Raw genomic sequence first — 19,183 nt, forward strand, 5'->3', positions numbered from 1 at the left:
AACACTTTTCAAACTACATCAATAGAATATTTACTCTTCATAATAACCTCCTGATGGAATTATCATTATTATCCCCATTTGACAGGTAAGGAAATGGAGGGGTAGGGCAGTTAGATAGCTTTGTCAAAAACAGACTGCTGGAAATAGGTATAAATTATTTTGAATTCAGGCAGCTCAGAGTCTGACCCTTTAACTGTGCGTTGATACTGCCTTCTCTAACAAGTAAGTTAGAGTTATATTTTTCTTTAGTTTGATATGTTAGTCGGATTTGTTAATGAGATGAATAGGAAGAGAAGGTCCAAGCCATGCTGCTCTGACCTGCCAGCTGGGGCCAGGACCACAGTTCCAGTCTGAGCTGTCACAGAGCTCTTGGTCTGGTCATTCTTTTTGTGCCCTGGAAACTGACCTCCTGGAATAGTAGAATATGGTTTTATATCATACAACAGACCATTCCTGAGCCTGTAAATGGCTCCTTAAGGCTTTTCTACGGATGTGGACAAGAAAACAAAGAAACAACTATGATGGGCATTAAGGGCACATGATATAATGAGCAACTGGGTGTTATACGAGACTGATGAGTCACTGACCCCTACCTCTGAAACCAATAATACATTATATATTAATTAAGAGAATTTAAATTAAAAAAACAAAGGAAAAGGGATAAAACCAGGTGTGATATATACTTGTTTATTTTAAAGATTTTTATTTATTTATGCATGAGAGACACAGAGAGAGGCAGAGACATAGGCAGAAGGAGAAGCAGACTCCCTGCAGGGAACCCGATGTGGGACTTGATCTCAGGACCCCAGGATCACAACTTGAGCCAAAGGCAGATGCTCAACCACTGAGCCACCCAGGTGCCCCAACCCGGTGTGATATTTAAAATATTTAGCATCTGATCACTGATGGATCAGACAGAACGAGCACTGGCAGCTGGCGAGTCTGGAGTGGGGTCCTAGAGGCCTCTGCTATGCATCACATATTTAGTGACTGGGTGGTGGGGAGGGACTCATAGAGAGAGGCTTGGGGCCATAGTTGAGGGCAATTAGGAGCTCTCTGGGCAGTAGTACTTAATAGTCCTGTGAAATATTTTGGCATTTTAATGACATGCACCAGCACTGCTATTACTCCTTCCTGTAAATTTGTACAAAATAGAAAAGGTACCTCTCTTGGATGCTCAGCTTGGGGAGTGGAGTGTGGGCTGGACACCCCAGTGTAGGGCAGAACTTGCCGAAGCCCTACCGGCAACCTTTTGTAATAGCAGTCTCAACTGAGGGGGGTGGGGGAGAGTGCCTATTAGAATTCTGTGGGATTGGCATGTTGTTTTCATGTTTATCCCAAAGGGGACATACATTGAACAGAGTTGAGGATCACTGTTTTGTTACACCGGGCAATCATCGTTCTGTGCAGTTTGGCTATGTTACTATAGAATGGTTTCTTGTTACAATACAGATTATGGGTGAATTTTTTGCCTAAATTATTTCAGGAAAACTATTATACAAGCCCCATCCCTCAAACTGATGATCTGCCTCTCTGGGACCCATTTTAATCAGTGCCTTTTGGATATTTACTACCCTAAGTGTGGTACAAGGTAAAATGATCCAAATTTATTTTGGCACTTAACAATATCAATGACTAATTATTTAAATTTCTTTTAGGCCTTAGATACAATTTCGAATTGTTTTGTTCCAGGCCTGAGACATTATTCATTCATTCGGCTCAGAGTTTGGTCCTGTGCTAGATGCTAAAGATTCAGGGAGGATACAAATAGCCTCTGCTCTCAAGACCTTCCTTGCAATCAGACAAATCATGAGTTGGTTGGTAGATAGGCAATTATCCTCACATAGAGTGAGGATATGGACCTAAGTGCCACAGAAGGGGTGTTTTAGGAAGGGCTTCCTCCTGAAGGATGGGTAGGAGTCTTCACAGCCAGGCCACACCTCTACCATTTCTCATGTAACTTACTTCATTCTTCACACAGCAACCAGACTAATTTTCCAGAATCATGGCACTCTGGTCTGATCCTCCCATGGTTTCCCACTGATTTCTGAAAAAGGTCCAGCTTCTTCCACAGCCTCATTTTAACCTCCTTCCTCTTTGCTCACTCTCTCTGCTCACTCTGTTCTCACTCTGCTCTGGCCATGCTTCTGTTTCGAGAACACGCCAACCTTTTTCCTCATAAGGTCTTTGCACTAACTGCCTACAGAGCTTCTCATGACTGGCTTCTTCTCATCCTTTTGGACTGAGGCTCAAATGTTCCACTTGAGGGGGACATCTCCAGTGACCACCCCATGTAAAAGAGCCATCCTGCCCCTGTGTTAATCATGCTTTTTATGTTCTATATTTTATGATGTTTTGGCATCTTAAACAGCTTGCTGCCTAGGGCTAGCCTAGATAGCAAAGTATTTGGCTAGGATAATGCTTTCATATGCAAACCAAACCATCTTGCATCTATACCCTCAACTATCTCCTTATCCCTTTAATATAATTTTTTTTTTCACTGAAGCTAATTGACTCTCTGTGTCCAATGCAGACAACTAGTACTTCATCTTGAATGGGAGCTTGGCTCTGGTGAGACATTCTAGGCCCCTCACCCTGGAGGACATAGGGGTGGAGGGCCTTGGTCCTTCCAGTGGACATATTATGCCCCCTTTTTTCAGGGGGGCGAGTCCCCTTTTTCAGGCAAAAGTTGTCACTCTACAAAAACTCACCACTGGAACACTTTTGTATGGTGATGAGTGTTCTGAAGGAGATAAGACAGCGTGATATATTAGGGACTTTTGCTGGAATGGTCAGAAATAGCTCTTCTAATAAGAATGATAAAAAGGAACCAGCTGTAGGGAAATCCGGGGAAAGTGCATTTCAGGCAGAGGGAACAGTTAACCCAAAGGCTCTGAGGCAGGATGAACTTGCATTTAAGGAATAAAAGAAAAGGCAGTATGCTTAGAACTGAGGGTGAGGTTCGTAGTACAAGATATGAGTAGAGGGATAAGCTGGGCCAGGTCATAGAGGTCACATACTTAAACATTAAACATTGTGTTTGGAGCACCTGGGGGTTCTGTTGGTTGAGCATATGACTCATGATTTCAGCTCAGATCATGATCTCAAGGTTGTGAGATTGAGTCCCACGTTGGGCTCTGTGCTAGGTATGGAGTCTGCTTAAGATTCTATCTCTCCCTCTCCCTCTGCCCCACCAAAGCCCGCCCCACCCCAGCTTGCACATGCACTCTTTCTCTCTAAAAACCAACAACAAAAAATTAAACATTGTGAGTTTTTTTTAAAAAAGTCATTTTTATTGAGGTGCAATCAGTAATAACCAACTCTCAGAGAAGGAGGGAGTCCTGATTTATAGTGTTAGCCAATTTCTCTCATATAAATGCATTCTCCATGGCTGATTTCAAGCTATCAAGTGACATCACCAAATGGGGGGTTGGGAAAAGATGTACAGAATTGGTTCTTGTGAGATAGAGAAATAGCTTCCAGACACTACTGGGTGTAATTTACAGAAGTTTTAAAATTCATCCTTTTTATATGTACAGGGCTATAAATGTTGGCAAATGTATAAAAATGTGTAAGTTTTAAGAATTTACATTCGGCAGTATCCCTTTAATGGGGTAGGATTTGATGATAGGTGGGAAAGGCGGTATAAATTCCTTCAGCATTTGGATAATTACAAGATATTTTTTCTAAGTGGAATTTTCTCTATGACTATAATGTTTTATTTCACATAATCTGGTGGAGGATATTGTTAGGTGTTTTGACTATAGTGGCCTCTGGTTAAGATTCATTAGAAGAAGATAATAAAAGTAATTCAAGGATAATTCTACTGTCTTTCAAGGATCCTAGTATCTTTTCTGCTTAATTTTCAGATGAAGCCTGAGACCAAATTTTCACGGATGGATCACAATATAGAGAGTCCACCCGTAGAAGACTGAGAGTCAACAAAGTATCTAGGGGCAATATTTGATCTGAGAAAATTATGTTTTCAGTTCATCTGATTTATTTCCCTTTAGTGGAGATGAATCCATTGGTCAAGAGAGTTATAAGCATCAAGCATACTTTGTAATACAAATGAATAGAACTTGAATTCTAAACCAGAACTTTTGCTTAACCTCTTGTACTTGGAATATTGTTTAAATACATATTAAAAAAGGAAATGAGATTTGAAAATTCATCATTATAAATATCGAATATTAAAAACTGAGTAAGCATTTATTGAATGCTTGCTCCATAAGTGCATGATCCAATAATTTATTTGTTTAACCTTTACAATAACCACTTGAGAGAAGTAGTATTATTATTTTACAGATGAACCTGAAATGTATACATCAAAGCTATTATGAAAGAGAAGAGGCTTGGGGATTAAGGCAGATTGGGGATTTAAGTGGAAGTATTTTTATTCCTTCTGAGTTTATCTTATTTTGAATTATTGGGAAAGCCTCATGAAAATCTAGAGGGGAAGCCTGTCAACTTTTTGTAAAGCATTTCATATAAATTCAAAGCTGTTAGGTGTTCATACCTCTGTACCACAGACACAAGCGTTTTAAAGACAAGGCAAACCATAGGTGGTAACTTGCTAAAGGAAGAAGGTTTATTGAATACAAAGAATTGACAACATTTTCTGTAGGGCAGTCAAGTGAGTCATCATATTTGTATGTGACATTCTTTCAGACGAATGGGGAAATACCACTATTGATTGCCCAGACGGTGCTTATATTTCAGTAACAGAAAGAAAATAAGATAGGCATTTTTCTTAGGCTTGCTCATTTTTCCAGACATAATGCTCTCTCTTCTTTGAGAGTATCTGGCAAATGCTCCCTCTTGTGTCTTAAATTAATTGTTTTGAGATTTCTCTTCCAGGGAGTGGAGCCTAGTAGTAAGTATTTTGCTTCGTTGGTCTACCTCCTCCAGAACTTTCTTAACCACTATGGCTTTGGCCAGATCTAAAAATTAAAATTTAAAAGGAGATTTTAGAGAGTTGAAAAAGGATAAATAAGATCAGGATAGCTAAAATGTGGAAGCAGCCCAAGTGTCTACCAAAGGATGAATAAATAAACAAAATATGGTATATATGCACAATGGAATATTATTCAGCCTTCAAAAGAAAAATATTCTGACACATACTATGACATGGATGAATCTTGAAGACATTATGCTAAGTGAAATAAGCACAAAAAGACAAATATTGTATGATTTCAGTTATATGAGGGACCTAGAGTAGTCAAATACTTAGAGAGAGAAAGAAGAATGGTGGTTGCCAGGGATTGGGAGGAGGAAGAAATGGGGAGCTATTGTTTACTAGTTATAGGGCAAGATGAAAAGAGTTATAGAGATGGATAGTGTTGCTGGTTGTACCACAATATAAATGTACTTAATGCCACTGAACTGTCCCCTTAAAATGGCTAAGACAGTAAAGTTTATGTTCTGTGTATTTTACCACAATGAAAAAATAGAAAAAAAAAGGTTGAATAAGAAATTATATCAGTTAAAAGAATAATAGGATTTTTAATAGGATGGACTATGCAGTAAGCACAAATAGATGAACTTTTGGTGAATTTTGCTTTCTTGGTTGGTTAAAAGCATGGTGACATATTACTTTGTTTAAATTAACACATATCACTAAAGTTAGACACCCAGCACATGCTGATATATGTACTATAAACCTTTATCATATCTACTCTTACTAAGCCCTGGGAATATAAAAACAACCAAGCTGGACATTACAAATGAAACAGCACAGCATAAAAACAGAATTTCATTTTAATTACCTTTGACTTGATTTCCCACGTTTCCAGATCCATAATCTTTAGACTTGTAACCTCCAGACTTGCAAGCCCTGTGAACACACATATTGTTGGAAACTCACAAAAGAGAGTGATTTAGAGAGAACCTCTTCTTCCTTTCTTTTTTTTTAAGATTGTCTTTATTTTAGAAAGAGTGAGTGAGTGAGGGGGTGGGGGGAGCAGAGTGAGAGGGAGGGAGAGAATCTCAAGCAGGCTCCATGCTCAGCACAAAGCCCCATGTGGGGCTTGATCCCATGGCCCTGAGATCATGACTTGAGCTGAAATCAAGGGTTGGACACCCAACAAATTGAATCATCCAGGAGCCCCTAGACAGAACCCTTTCTATTCTAACTTTGCTCTTGCATTTTCTTTAGCTGTTTGGTGAGGACAGTTGCAGTGGGTTATACAGCTGGAACTATTCTGCTTTAGTATCAAGAGGTGATATTTTTAATTGTCATACCTTTCATACAGGGCTTGTCCCATTTTGGTTTTGTAAGATGTTGATAATTTGTATCTTGGTGGTCATGTGTTAGGTTTAACATTGAGCATTCATGATTATAAATGCAGTCATGTCAGTTTATGGTCACTTTCCAGGGATCTAAGCATCAAGTGGATTCACTACAGGACATCTTCCCTGTAAATTATTTTACCTACCCATCATCTCCACCGATGAGGAGGCAGTAGGTCTCAATTTCCTTTTCCAGGTGGACCTTGATGTCGAGCAGCTGCTCATACTCCAGCTTCTGGCCCTCCGTCTCGGTTCTGACCTGGTGCAGCTGCTCCTCCAGGGCCCCGATCTGAGCCTGGATTTGGGCAAGCTGTGTGCAGTAGTTGCCTTCGGTCTCAGTCAGGGAGCACTCCAGGGAGTGTTTCTGTCAGGAAACAAGAAAAAAACCTGAGATGCATACCCCCTGAGATGCATACCCCCTGAGATGGGTATGCAGAAATTTGCTCTGATAGATGACTTTCTTCTCTTGTTAATTTTGTCTACAATTGTGTTTGATTTTACATAGTTAATAAGACTCTGACATTCTCGAAAAGGAGCACATCTCTCTTTTTGGTAGAATGAGCTAGAGATGTTAGTGTTGCTGTTTTAGCTGTTCTATGTAAAATCCTATTCTTGTGTTCTAGGTTAATTACATAAACAGACATGGAGATATATAGATATATATATTTTTTACCATGGTTAAGGGCTTTAAAACCAAATGGCACATATTTAAAATGATACCCCAGGAGATGGTGAGAATTTGTCCTTTTCATACCGTGGCTAAGAGAGATTGAAGTTCAATTTCCAGTGTTTGGAGGTTGCGCTTCATTTCCGTCAATTCATTCCTAGCTGAGGTCGTGGCCCCGACGTCCTCAGAGATCTGCTGTTGCAGCGAAGCGCTCTGAAACAGTAGAAGGGAGGGAACAAATCTTAGTTTTGTGACCCTCACAAATCCAAAGGGATCTTTTTTGGGGCAAGACTCACCTTCTCGTTGAACCAGGCCTCGGCGTCCCTGCGGTTCTGCTCAGCCAGGGCTTCGTACTCGGCCCGCATGTTGTTCAGCAGGACGGTGAGGTCCACCCCGGGCGCCGCGTTCATCTCCACGTTCACGTTCCCTCCCGCCGCGCACTGCAGAACCTGCATTTCCTAGAGGCAGAAAACTGTGCAGCTCAGAAATGCGGGGAATATTGTAGAAAGCCTAGAGGGTTAGCTTTGAAAGGGTTTTTGTAGTTCATCTGGCTTCACCTCCTGGGCTGGGCAGTGACCCTCCTCTACTTTTTATGTTTCCCATCTCACGAAGGAGCCTGCTTCATAAGGAGAGAGTTTTTAAATTGCTCCGGAGCTCTTCCAAATGGTGAACCAAAGTCTTGCTTTTTATTTTATTTTTAAGATTTCATTTATTTATTCATAAGAGACACACAGAGAGAGGCGGAGACATAGGCAGAGGGAGAAGCAGGCTCCTTCTGGGGAGCCTGATGTGGGACTCGATCCCAGGACCTGGGGATCACAATCTGAGCCAAAGGCAGATGCTCAACCACTGAGCCACCCTCGTGCCCCAGTCCTGCTTTTTATAACTCCAATTCGTGGGTTTTAGTTCTGTTGCACAGAAAGTCTTAATTCCTTTTTCAAATGAAAATTCTTAAGATATTTAAAATTAGAGGGCCGCCTAGGTGGCTCAGGTGGTTAAAGTCTGCCTTTGGCTCAGGATCTCCAGGTCCTGGCATCAAGCCCCACATCTGGCTAACAATTGAGCAGGGAGTCTGTTTTTCCCTCTCCTTTTGCTTTTCCCCATGCTTGTGCTGTCTCTCTCTCAAATGAATAAATAAAAAGTCTTTAAAAAGGTATTTAAAATGAATTAGCCATCATCTCTTGCTCTACTCATTTACAGGTGAAACGTCTCCACCTTGGTGGACTGATCTTCATTCCACTTAGTGAGCAGCTTTGATGTGTTCTTGACTCAGCAAGATGTTGAACACAGCATGGACAGGGTGGAGGGGCTGAGTCTGAGTAATTCTGAACAATTGGAATAATTATAAATATTTATGTTTATTTATTTGTTTAGACTTATAAATATATTCATTTATAATTAATAAAGGAAGCACACATCCTCCTCTAAAGAATCCTAACTGCTTAAGAACTTATTAAGCTTACACAGGGATATTACAGTGTTATAATGGTTCTACCTTGAAGTGGCTGGGTGAACTTGAGAAAGTTGCTTAACATCTTTAAATCTCATATTCTTATCTGAAAGTAGAGGATAAAAATCCTTGTCTAGTTGTTGAAAAGTGTGAAAGAACGATTAGTAAAATGACCAACAGTATACCTGGTGTATACATGCTAAATAAATGTTAATTATTATGATCATTGTCATCATAGTAGGAGTTGGAATATCAGTTTTGCAGTCAAAGTCCACCTGTTATTACCTCTGCAGTGTGTGCTCTTGGGAGGTACAAGGTTGAGGTTGGCAGACATCGCCACTAAGACTGAGTATACTGAAATCATTTGGTTCAACTTATGTCTCTACTGCAGAAATTCTCCTCCCCACCCATGTCCTGGATTTGGATTGGTCCTTATGATGATTAATAATGAGATTTCCTTTCCCTCTTGCCCCAAGTCCCTTAGGTGATTCTAGCATTCTTTCCTCCCTGGTGGTCCCAAATCTTCTCTAGTACCAGATGTGGTTTTTACTTCCAAGGATTTAGTGAACATTCCCCTAGTTCAAGCAGAAAAAGACAAAAGAGAAGCATTTGGGTTTGTCTGTAACTGAGGCATTAAAAAAAATCGATGGCATTCAATTTGTCAAAAATTTGTTGAGTGACAACAATGGGCTATACCCATGCTTGAACCCATATATTGTTCTTAACTCAGTTATTTTTACAAGACAGGCTCATGGCTAATCAAGTAGCATTTTTAGCCTAACCTCCTGCTCTAAGTATTTGGCTTGATTATAGAAGCCTTTTGGCTGTTTAAAAATAGTAAATTATTTTCAAAGAATAGAGATCCCCACCCCCCTGGAAGACAGTGGTTCTAAAAGCGATCCCAAAGAAGTGGCTATATGATTTTTTATCTAGTTTCCAACAGTGACTGCTTTGAAGTATACTCTTTATTTGGAAGAAAGGATTTTGATACAATTTATTTTCAGTCTCACTATTTTTATAGACACACTTATTAAGAATATACCTTAATATTAAATGTATATATTTAATGTGTATACAAAGTAAATGTTTAAGTGTTTAAAGTCTGCCACTAATATATAGAAGTTTAGATCTAGTTTTCTTAGGATATCCTTTCAGTATATTTATTTTATGTAATTAGATGTAATCTCTTACCTGTCCAATTTTAATTTAGCTATGATTACCTAGCCAAACACTACTCTTGTAATGCTGATTAATCTGGAAAACAGGATTCTTTTTTTTTTCTTTTCCCATGGGAAACTTGGTGAGAGAACTAGGGTGAATCTGTACAAACACTGCCATTTTTCAAGACAACTCATGCCTCATGCCTCTCTGACAATGGTTTGATCACTACCCATTTCTTATTTAAAAGTCAAGCCCATTATCTTCTCCCAGATGGATGGTGTCTGCAGAGGGATAGCAAAATGCACATAGGCAGTTCTTACCTCCTTATGGTTCTTTTTCAGGTAAGTCATCTCCTCACTGAGGGTTTCATACTGAATCTCCAGGTCTGTTCTGCACAAGGTGATTTCATCCAGAACTCTGCGTAGCCCATTGACATCACTCTCCACACTCTGGTGAAGAGCCAGCTCATTTTCATACCTTAAGGAATATTAATGATTTTCTAGCATGTCATATAGTGGGAGAAATAGTCACCAATTGATGATCAAGTGCTAGAATCCTGGAGTTTTGAAGTGGCAGATTTGGCCACAAGAGACATTTTCAAAGTATATTGCATAATAATGGTTATTTTCTTTAATTTGAGGGATTTCTTTGGTAGAAAATGAACTAGAGGATTGGACATTGCTTTTATAGCAGTTCATAATTTATATTTCATAGCCAAAATATAAAAAAGTAGTAATATTCAGTTTATTTTATTTCACATTCTGCTTGTTTTAAATCCAAGTGTTTTACCAGTGTTGAAATAAAAGTTGGTAATATTTAATGGAAGGCTCAAAAAATTAATTAAATTTAATGCTTTGTGTTAATTCCCAGGTATCTTTTTCACTCTTTGAGCCTACTTACTTGAGTCTGAAATCATCCGCTGTCAGCCTGGCGTTATCAATCTGCAGAACAGCATTAGCATTGCTGGTGGTGGAAGCAATGATCTGGAAATGGGGAATTTGACTTTTAAAGGGCAATTTATCACAACCATAAAACAAAAGTTCTTTTTAAGATTAGGGAATGGGAATAATAAAAAATAATATAGTTACTAAGATAGTGACATATTTATCATGAGGTTCACCAGCTGAATCTACTGAATGCTTATTTCCAATGCTAAATTGAAATTCCCTTTAAGAAATTACACAAGGTAGGAGTGCCTGGATGGTTCAGTTGGTTAAATATCTGCCTTCTCCTCAGGTCGAGATCCCCGGGACCTGGAATCAAGCCCCGGGTCAGACTCCCTGCTCAGCAGAGTCTGCTTTTCCTTCTCCCTCTTCCCCTCACTCTGCTCAAGCTCTATCACTCACTCTCTCAAATAAATAAAAATCTTTTAAAAAAAGATATCACATATAATGATGAGAAATGTTTTTAGTATTCAGTGAAGAAAGGAAAAGAATGTTTAGAAATAAAAGTATGTAAAAATAATCATGAGGTGTAATTTCTTACCTGATTTTTAAGATCATCAATTATCGGGAAATATCTACTATAGTCGTGGTCAAGACCACGGCAAGAACCAGGCCCAAATTTCTCATACCAGCCCTTGATCTTCTGCTCCAGGTCAGCATTGGCCTCCTCCAGAGCACGCACATTCTCCAGGTAGGAGGCCAGCCGGTCATTGAGGTTCTGCATGGTCACCTTCTCGTTGCCCGAAAGGAGACCCCCCTCATTCAGTGTAAAGCCAGCACAGAGATTGCTTCCCCCTACATTTCCTCCTGATGAGCTGCCCCCGAAGGTACAAGAGAAACTACTTCCAATTCCAGGCATGCTGCAAGTATTGCCAGCTCCAAAGCCGGCTGTCCCGCCAGAAAGCCTGAGGGATCCTGCAGTAGGACGGGGGGAGGACCTCCTGGATCCACTGGAAAGTCGAAGAGACATGGTATCAGGGCAAACCCGTTGCACAGCTGTCTTGGAGAGAGCCAGAATGGAGTGCCTCCTCGTCTCCACTGCTTTGTTTGCCTTTTTATAGATAATTCTCAAGTGTGTTCTAGATGAAATTCTGCCTACATAAAGTAAAACATGGCTTGCCAGCCTCAGCAAGTCAGTGTAATTGGATGATTTTTCCTAATTAGTAACTAACTTAGCTGGGCTCCTTTCTGTAGGAGGGCAGTTGCCCTCAGGTTGGTGGTTATCTGAGAAATGGGTCTGGGTGGAGCAATGTGTTTCCTTGATACATTTTTAAATTGCGAGTGAGTCATTCTTCACTTATGTCCTTAGAAGATAAGACTCATCAGTCCAGCACACAGTAAAAATCTGGCTTCATGGTTTGGGGCTATTATGCTAATAGATATTGACGTTTCTGAGACTTTTTCTACTTTTTTTTTTTTCCACAGTTCTTTCCACATAAGTAGAGAACAGACTTGTAACTGTTATTCCCCTAAATGGTCCTTCCAATCACTGGTTTTCCCCTCCTTCTTGGCACTGTTTCTAATGGGAAGTTAACTTTCATTTTGGCTGACATGCATCATCTTCTGTTGACACTTACTTAGGTTTGGGGATAGTTGTCTTCTCTTATCCATTTTGCAATTAGGAACACACCCCTAATTGCTGTTATGTGTTGTGGGACTTCGGAAGGACATTAACATATTTCCTGACCCTGCAAAACCTGAGGCAAACCTGGCAGGAAATATTTCCTCTTTTTATTTTATTGTGGTTTAGTTTAGGTCAAAGTTATCAGTAGACTATTTACTGGGTGTGGATTCCCATATATTTATTGAAAACCCTGAATATTTTGGAAATTTTTGAGACATCTGGAATTTGACTTGTGGACAGAATTTCTCTGAATGCTTATTATGGGTGTGAGGCTGTTACAGAGTCATTCGTTCCTTCATTTAACAAATACTTATTTAAAACCTGTTATGCGCCAGTCACTGTTCTGGGCACTTGGGATAAGTGGAATCATACATTATTTATCTTTTGATGACTGGCTTATTTCCTTTTTTTTTTTTTAAGATTTTATTTATTTATTCAGAGACACAGAGAGAAAGAGAGGCAGAGACACAGGCAGAGGGAGAAGCACGCTCCTTGCAGGGAGCCCGATGTGGGACTCGATCCCAGGTCTCCAGGGTTGTGCCCTGGTTTAGCAGTGCTAAACCACTAAGCCACTGGGCTGCCCATGGCTTATTTCCTTTAGCAAAATGTCTTCAAGTTTCAACCATATTGTAGCATGTGTCGGAATTTCTTTTCTTTATCAGACTAAATAATTTTCCATTACCTGTATATACCATATTTGGTTTATCCACTCATTAGTTGATAGACATTAGGGTTGAGTTCACCTATTGGGTGTTGTGAATAATGCTACTACAAACATGGATGTACAAATATCTGTCTTCAAACTGTGGAAGGAGCCTCGGTGTCCATTGAAAGATGAATGGATAAAGAAGATGCGGTTTATGTATACAATGGAATATTACTCAGCCATTAGAAATGACAAATACCCACCATTTGCTTCAACGTGGATGGACCTGGAGGGTATTCTGCTGAGTGAAATAAGTCAATCGGAGAAGGACAAACATTATATGGTCTCATTCATTTGGGGAATATAAAAAATAGTGAAAGGGAATAGAAGGGAAGGGAGAAGAAATGGGTAGGAAATATCAGAAAGGGAGACAGAACATAAAGACTCCTAACTCTGGGAAACGAACTAGGGGTGGTGGAAGGGGAGGAGGGTGGGGGGTGGGGGTGAATGGGTGACGGGCACTGAGGGGGGCACTTGACGGGATGAGCACTGGGTGTTATTCTGTATGTTGGCAAATTGAACACCAATAAAAAATAAATTTATTTTTTAAAAAAACAAATATCTGTCTGAATCCCTGCTTTCATTTCTCATGGGAATATACCCCATGGTGGAATTACTAGATCATATGGTGATTCTATTTTTAATTTTTTGAGGAATTGCCATACTGCTTTCCATATTAACTCACTATTTTACATTGCTATCACTAGTACACAAGGGTTCCAATTTCTCCACATCATCACCAACCTTTGTTCTTTTCTCTTTATTTCTTTTCTTGATAGTGGCCATCCTAATGTATATCAGGTGGTATCTAATGATAGTTTCGATTTGCATTTCCTTAATGATTCATGACGTTGAGCATCTTTTCATGTACTTGTTGGCCACTGGAGTATCTTACCTAGGGAAATGTCCATTCAGATCCTATGCCCATTTTTAAATTCATGTTGTTTGTTTTTTGTTGTTGTTGAGTTGTAGGAGTTTGTTATATATTCTGGATATTAACCCGTTATAATTTCATTGTTAAATAGGTTGAATTTATCACTCTTTTTTATTTTTGGATTGTGATTCTTTTTTTGGGGGGGGGGTCTGAAATAATTCTATTTTAGCACATTTTATTTTATTTTATTTTTTACATTTTTAAAAATTTAAGTTAAATTCATGATTCTTTTATCTAAGAAATGACTAATTCTCCAAGGTCATACAAATATTTTCCTATATTGTTTTCTAAACATTTACTCATTTTGCATTTCCCATGTAAGGCTTTGGTAGTTTGGAATCATTTTTAAGTATTCTTGTTTTTATTCTTTTTTTTCTTGTTTTTATTGTTTGATATAGAATCAAGTTTCTTTTTTTAAAAAAATATGGATAATGATTACTTCAGCATATTTACCAAATGGTACCATCCTTTCCCTGCAATGCCATGTTGTCATAAAGAAAGTGTCCAATGCCTCCTCAATAAAATCTTCATATAGGTGAGGGTTCAGTTGGTACTATTTTTCTATTTGTGTCAGAACCATGACATTTTAGTCACAATTGCTCCAAAATATAACATGATATTTGGTAAGGCAAGAACACCAACTCCACACCATCAAGTCAATGTTAAGTCAAATATTCTTTCTCCATTCCTCTTTTATATAAATTTTAAAATCAGCTTTTTTTTTTTGAGGGCATTGTTTTTTTAAAAATTTAATTCAGTTAATTAACATACAGTGTGTTATTAGTTTCAGAGGTAGAGTTTCAGGATTCATCAGCCTTATATAACACCCAGTACTCATTACATCAGGTGCCCTCCCTAATGCCCATCACTCAGTTATCCCATTCCCCAAACCCCCCTCCCCACCAGGAACCCTCAGTTTGTTTCCTATGATTAAGAGTCTCTTATGGTTTGTCTTCCTCTCTGATTTTGTCTTGTTTTACTTTTTCCTGGGTTTGTTTCTTTTAGTAACCAGAATCACACTGTATGTTTTGTTCTTTGATGTGCTTGTTGGAGATGTTCTCAGCCTAGCACACTCCTTTTATCCATTATATATTCCACAGAATTGTGTCACTATTTGGGTTGCTTCATTCTGCTATTATAATTATGCCCACTTTTGTGCACAAACTTGAGCACAGGGGCTGGGATTTGAGGGGAAGAGTGTCAGTTTGAATCCTTGTTGATCTGAGGTGAAGATGTGTTGACTTGGCAGTGAGTAGGTGTCTGGCAGTGCATGATAATTCTGGCAAAAGAGGGCTGAACTGTGGATTTGGGACCAACAGGCCAATGACATTGTGTGTGATGGGGATTTGGCTGATTTTGCTCCTCGTCATGAATTCCTTTAACTTTTGTTTTTCTAGGAAACTCAATCTCTCCTTCTACTCTGAATGAAAATCTTGCTGGATAGAGTATTCTTAGCTGCAGATTTTTTCCTTTTAGCACTTTGAATATATCATGCCACTCTTTTCTGGCCTGCAAAGTTTCTGCTGAAAAATCCACTGATAGCCTTATGGGGTTTCTTTTGTATGGAATGCTTTCCTTTCTCTTGCTGATTTTAAAATTCTCTCTTTATCATTGCTTTGGCTATCTTATTTACTTTGTGTCTTGGTGCAGACCTTTTTGGATTGGTTTTCTTGGGGGTTTTCTGTATTTCCTGGATCTGGATTTCTCTTTCAGAAAGATTCAGGAAGTTTTCAACTATTATTGCTTCAAATAAATCTTCTGCCCCCTTTTCTCTCTCTTCTCAACAAATGTCATGGAGAAAAATAAAATCAGCTTTTTATATACAATAAGATCCTAAGATTTGCCTTAAATCTAGAAAGATATTTGAGGAAAATTGACATCCCTATGATGTTGCGTATGTCTAGCCAAAAGATTGAGTATTATTTCCATTTATTGAGATCTTCCTTAATGTTCTTCAGTAGAAAGTTATGTTTCCATATGTGCTTTCATATCATTTTCTAGCATAATTTCCAGTTATTTATCTAATATTGTTGTTAAAGATATCTTTTAGAAATCACATTTTCTAGATAAACTTTACTACATAAGAAATACAATTGATATTTGCATAGTGATTCTGGTCACTTTTGCTACATTTTATTCTTTTCACCCCAGTTTTTGTTTTTTTCCAGATTTATTGAAGCATACTGAACAAAGAAAATTGTAATGTATTTAAACTGTACAATGTGATGATTTGATATGTGTATACACTGTAAAATGATTCTCATAATCAAGTTATTATCACATTCACCACTTCACACAGCTACCTTTGTGTGTGTGTGAGAGAGAGAGAGAAAGAGAGAGAGAGAGAGAGAGAGAGAGAGAGAGAGAGAAAGAGAACTGGTAAGATCTACTCTCAGCAAATTTCAAGAATGCAATACAGTATAATTAACTTTAGTCACCACGCTACATGTTAGATCCTCAGAACTTATTCATCTTATAACTAAAAGTTTGTACCCTCTTGCCATCCTATCCCATATTCCTACCTTCCAGTCCCTGGTAACCACAATTCTGTTCTGCATGAAAACATACATCTAAGAGTATAAAGTAAAACATTAAAGTCCTTCCTCACTTTTGTCCTCCCTCCTCTTCCAGGTGACTACTTGACTCTTCCAGATGTTTTCACCCTTCCAAATGGTTTTCTATGCATTTGCACACATATATAGCAGGTAAATACACAAATGCCATACGTGAATCATCTGTGTTATATGCACTGTTCTGTAACTTTGTTTACCTTACATAATACGTCACAGAGCACAAATAGGTGCCTAATGTTGCAGAAGCTGTTGGTTGACCCCCAGTTTTTAACTGGGCAATGGCTGCCCACAATAAAGACTACTTTCTCCAGCATTCTTTGCAGCTAGCTGTGGCTATGTCTTAAGCTAACCAATGTGATGGAAGTGGGAGAATATGTGGCATGTTCTAGAGACTTTAAGAAGAAGTTGACACAAGTCTTTGTCTCATCTTCTCACCTTCCTTTATCCTGCCAGCATGGGTGTGATGGCTGAATTGGATGGTTGAAGCTTCATCTTGGACCATGCACCAGGGCCACATCCTGGCTCTGGTAGAGTGGGAAACTGCAAACATCTTGGGTTTCTGATGATGTTCTGGTGCAAAGATGTCATCCTAGCCCTGAATGCTCTATCTCTGGAGTTTTATGTGTGAAAGAAATAAACTTCTAACAGTGTAAAGTCCTGTTATTCTGTTACTATTACTCAGAGCAAAATCTAATATTAAGTAATTTGTTTAACCACTAGCTTATTAAAGGACCTTCAGATTGTTTTCAGCTTATTGCTATTATTGATAAGGCTGAACTTACATTTTTCTTTAGGATTGATTCCTTAAAATGTTTTTGCCAGTTCTTTTTGGTCAAATTTATTAATTCATCCTTTTTAGCATACAGTTCTATAAGTTTTGACAAATGCATGGTCATGTAGCCACTACCACAGTCAAGATATAGAACAGTTCCCTTACCCCCTCCCTAAATTCTTCTGTATCCCTTTGTAGTCAACCTCTGCCCATAGCCCCAGCTCTAGGCAACATTGATTGCTTTTCTTGCCCATTTATCCTTTGTGTCTGACTTCTTTACTTAGCACTAATACAGTTGAATGCATTCATGCTGCTGAGTGTATTAAAAGTTTGTTAATTTTTATTGGACAGTTTTCCCTTTTTATTTTTGATATACCACAGTTTGCTTATCCATTTACTAGGTGAAGGACATGAGTTGTTTCCAGTTTATGATGAATATGAATAAAGCCGCTATAAATATTCACATAGAGGCTTTTTAAAATGTGAATGTAAGTTTGATTTTATTTAATATGAGGGAGTGGGATTGTGGGTCATATATACAGACGTATGTTTAATATTTATTTATTTATTTATTTATTTATTTATTTATTTATTTTTTCATGAGAGACACACAGAGAGAGAAAGAGAGAGGCAGAGACACAGGCAGAGGGAGAAGCAGGCTCCATGCAGGGAGCCCCATGTGGGACTCGATCCCATCTCCAGGATCACACCCTGGGCCAAAGGCAGATGCTCAACCACTGAGCCACCCAGGGATCCCAGATGTATGTTTAATATTATAGGAAACTGGGGCAAAATGTTTTCCAAAGTGGTTGTACCATTTTGTATTTTCATCAACAATGAATGAGAGTCCTAGCTGCTCCTTATCCTTACCAGCACTTAGTATTGCCAGCTTTAAAAATATATTTTTTTTGTGTATTCTAATAGATGCGTGGTGGTATCTTGCTGTGGTTTAAATTTTCATTTCCTTAATGACTCATAATGGTGAACATCTTTTCATATGCTTATTTGCCATTCATATCTTTCCCTTGGTGAGACAGCTGTTCAGTTCTTTTGGCTGTTTATGTATCAGATTTGTTTTCTTACTATTTTTAAAGATTATATTTATTTATTCATGTGAGAGACACAGAAGGAGAGATGCAGAGACCTAGGCAGAGGGAGAAGCAGGCTCTATGCAGGGAGCCCGATGTAGGACTCAATCCGGGACCCCAGGATCACACCCTGAGCTGAAGACAGTTGCTCAACTGCTGAGCCACCAGGCATCCCTGCTTTCTTACTATTGAGTTGTGAATATTCTTTATATATTCTAGTTGCAGTACTTTATCAAATAGATAACTTTCAGGCATTTTCTCTAATCCTTGTCTTGTCTTTTCATTTTCTTAAATAATGTCTCTCAAAGAGCACACCTTTTTAATTTTGATGGTGTCCAAATGAATATTTTTCTTTGAAATCATGCTTTGGATGTCATGTCTAATGAATTTATGCCTAAACCAGAGTTATAAAGATTTTTCTTCTATAATTAAAAAAATATTTTGAAATATTTATAGACTTACAGTAAAGTCCAAAAGTCTATGAAGAAATATTCAGGGAGGTTCTGTACACCTTTCACCCAGGCTCCCCAATATTTTTTTAAAAGATTTTTATTTATTTATTCATCAGAGACAGAGAGAGAGAGAGAGAGAGAGAGGGAGAGGGAGGCAGAGACACAGGCAGAGGGAGAAGCAGGCTCTATGCAGGGAGCCTGATGTGGGACTCGATCCCAGGACTCCAGGATCATGCTCTGGCCTGAAGGCAGGCGCTAAACTGCTGAGCTACCTAGGGATCCTCAGGCTCCCCAATGTTAACATCTTAGATAACTCTAGTACAGTATTAAATTCAGGAAATTGACATTAGTACAATTCATAGTGTTTATTCAGATTTTGCCAGTTATATAAACATTTATTTGTGTGTGTGTGTGCGTGTGTGCAAGTGGATATGTTGTAGCTCTATGCAATTTTACACATGTGTGGCCTCATGCAGCCACTACCATAATCAAGATACTTAACCGTGCCATTTTCATAAGAC

The 19,183-nt window shown here is 38.7% G+C and overlaps 1 protein-coding gene across 1 annotated transcript; it reads right to left on the reverse strand.

Annotated features, from left to right (window-relative positions):
* Window positions 1–4,569: 4,569 nt before the first annotated feature.
* Window positions 4,570–11,736, reverse strand: KRT25 (keratin 25). Its single transcript, XM_077850448.1, has 8 exons — window positions 11,055–11,736; window positions 10,470–10,552; window positions 9,890–10,046; window positions 7,255–7,416; window positions 7,046–7,171; window positions 6,438–6,655; window positions 5,769–5,836; window positions 4,570–4,943 (listed from the first exon to the last, which is right to left on the reverse strand). The coding sequence occupies exons 1-8, from the start codon at window positions 11,481–11,483 to the stop codon at window positions 4,834–4,836; spliced, it is 1,353 nt and encodes a 450-aa protein (XP_077706574.1). The 5' UTR covers window positions 11,484–11,736; the 3' UTR covers window positions 4,570–4,833.
* Between the last annotated feature and the right edge of the window lie 7,447 nt (window positions 11,737–19,183).

Source organism: Canis aureus, chromosome 16 (genome assembly GCF_053574225.1).
Source record: "Canis aureus isolate CA01 chromosome 16, VMU_Caureus_v.1.0, whole genome shotgun sequence".
In the NCBI taxonomy this organism is placed as follows: Eukaryota; Metazoa; Chordata; class Mammalia; order Carnivora; family Canidae; genus Canis; species Canis aureus.

What these genes read in the sequence shown, in the direction of transcription:
- KRT25 (XM_077850448.1), bottom strand. Translation starts at nt 11,483, where the DNA reads ATGTCTCTTCGACTTTCCAGTGGATCCAGGAGGTCCTCCCCCCGTCCT. An exon ending in TGAAAAAGAACCATAAGGAG is followed by an intron (nt 7,417 to 9,889) that starts GTAAGAACTGCC and finishes TTCTGCCTCTAG; the next exon opens with GAAATGCAGGTTCTGCAGTG. An exon ending in AGGCCTGGTTCAACGAGAAG is followed by an intron (nt 7,172 to 7,254) that starts GTGAGTCTTGCC and finishes CTACTGTTTCAG; the next exon opens with AGCGCTTCGCTGCAACAGCA.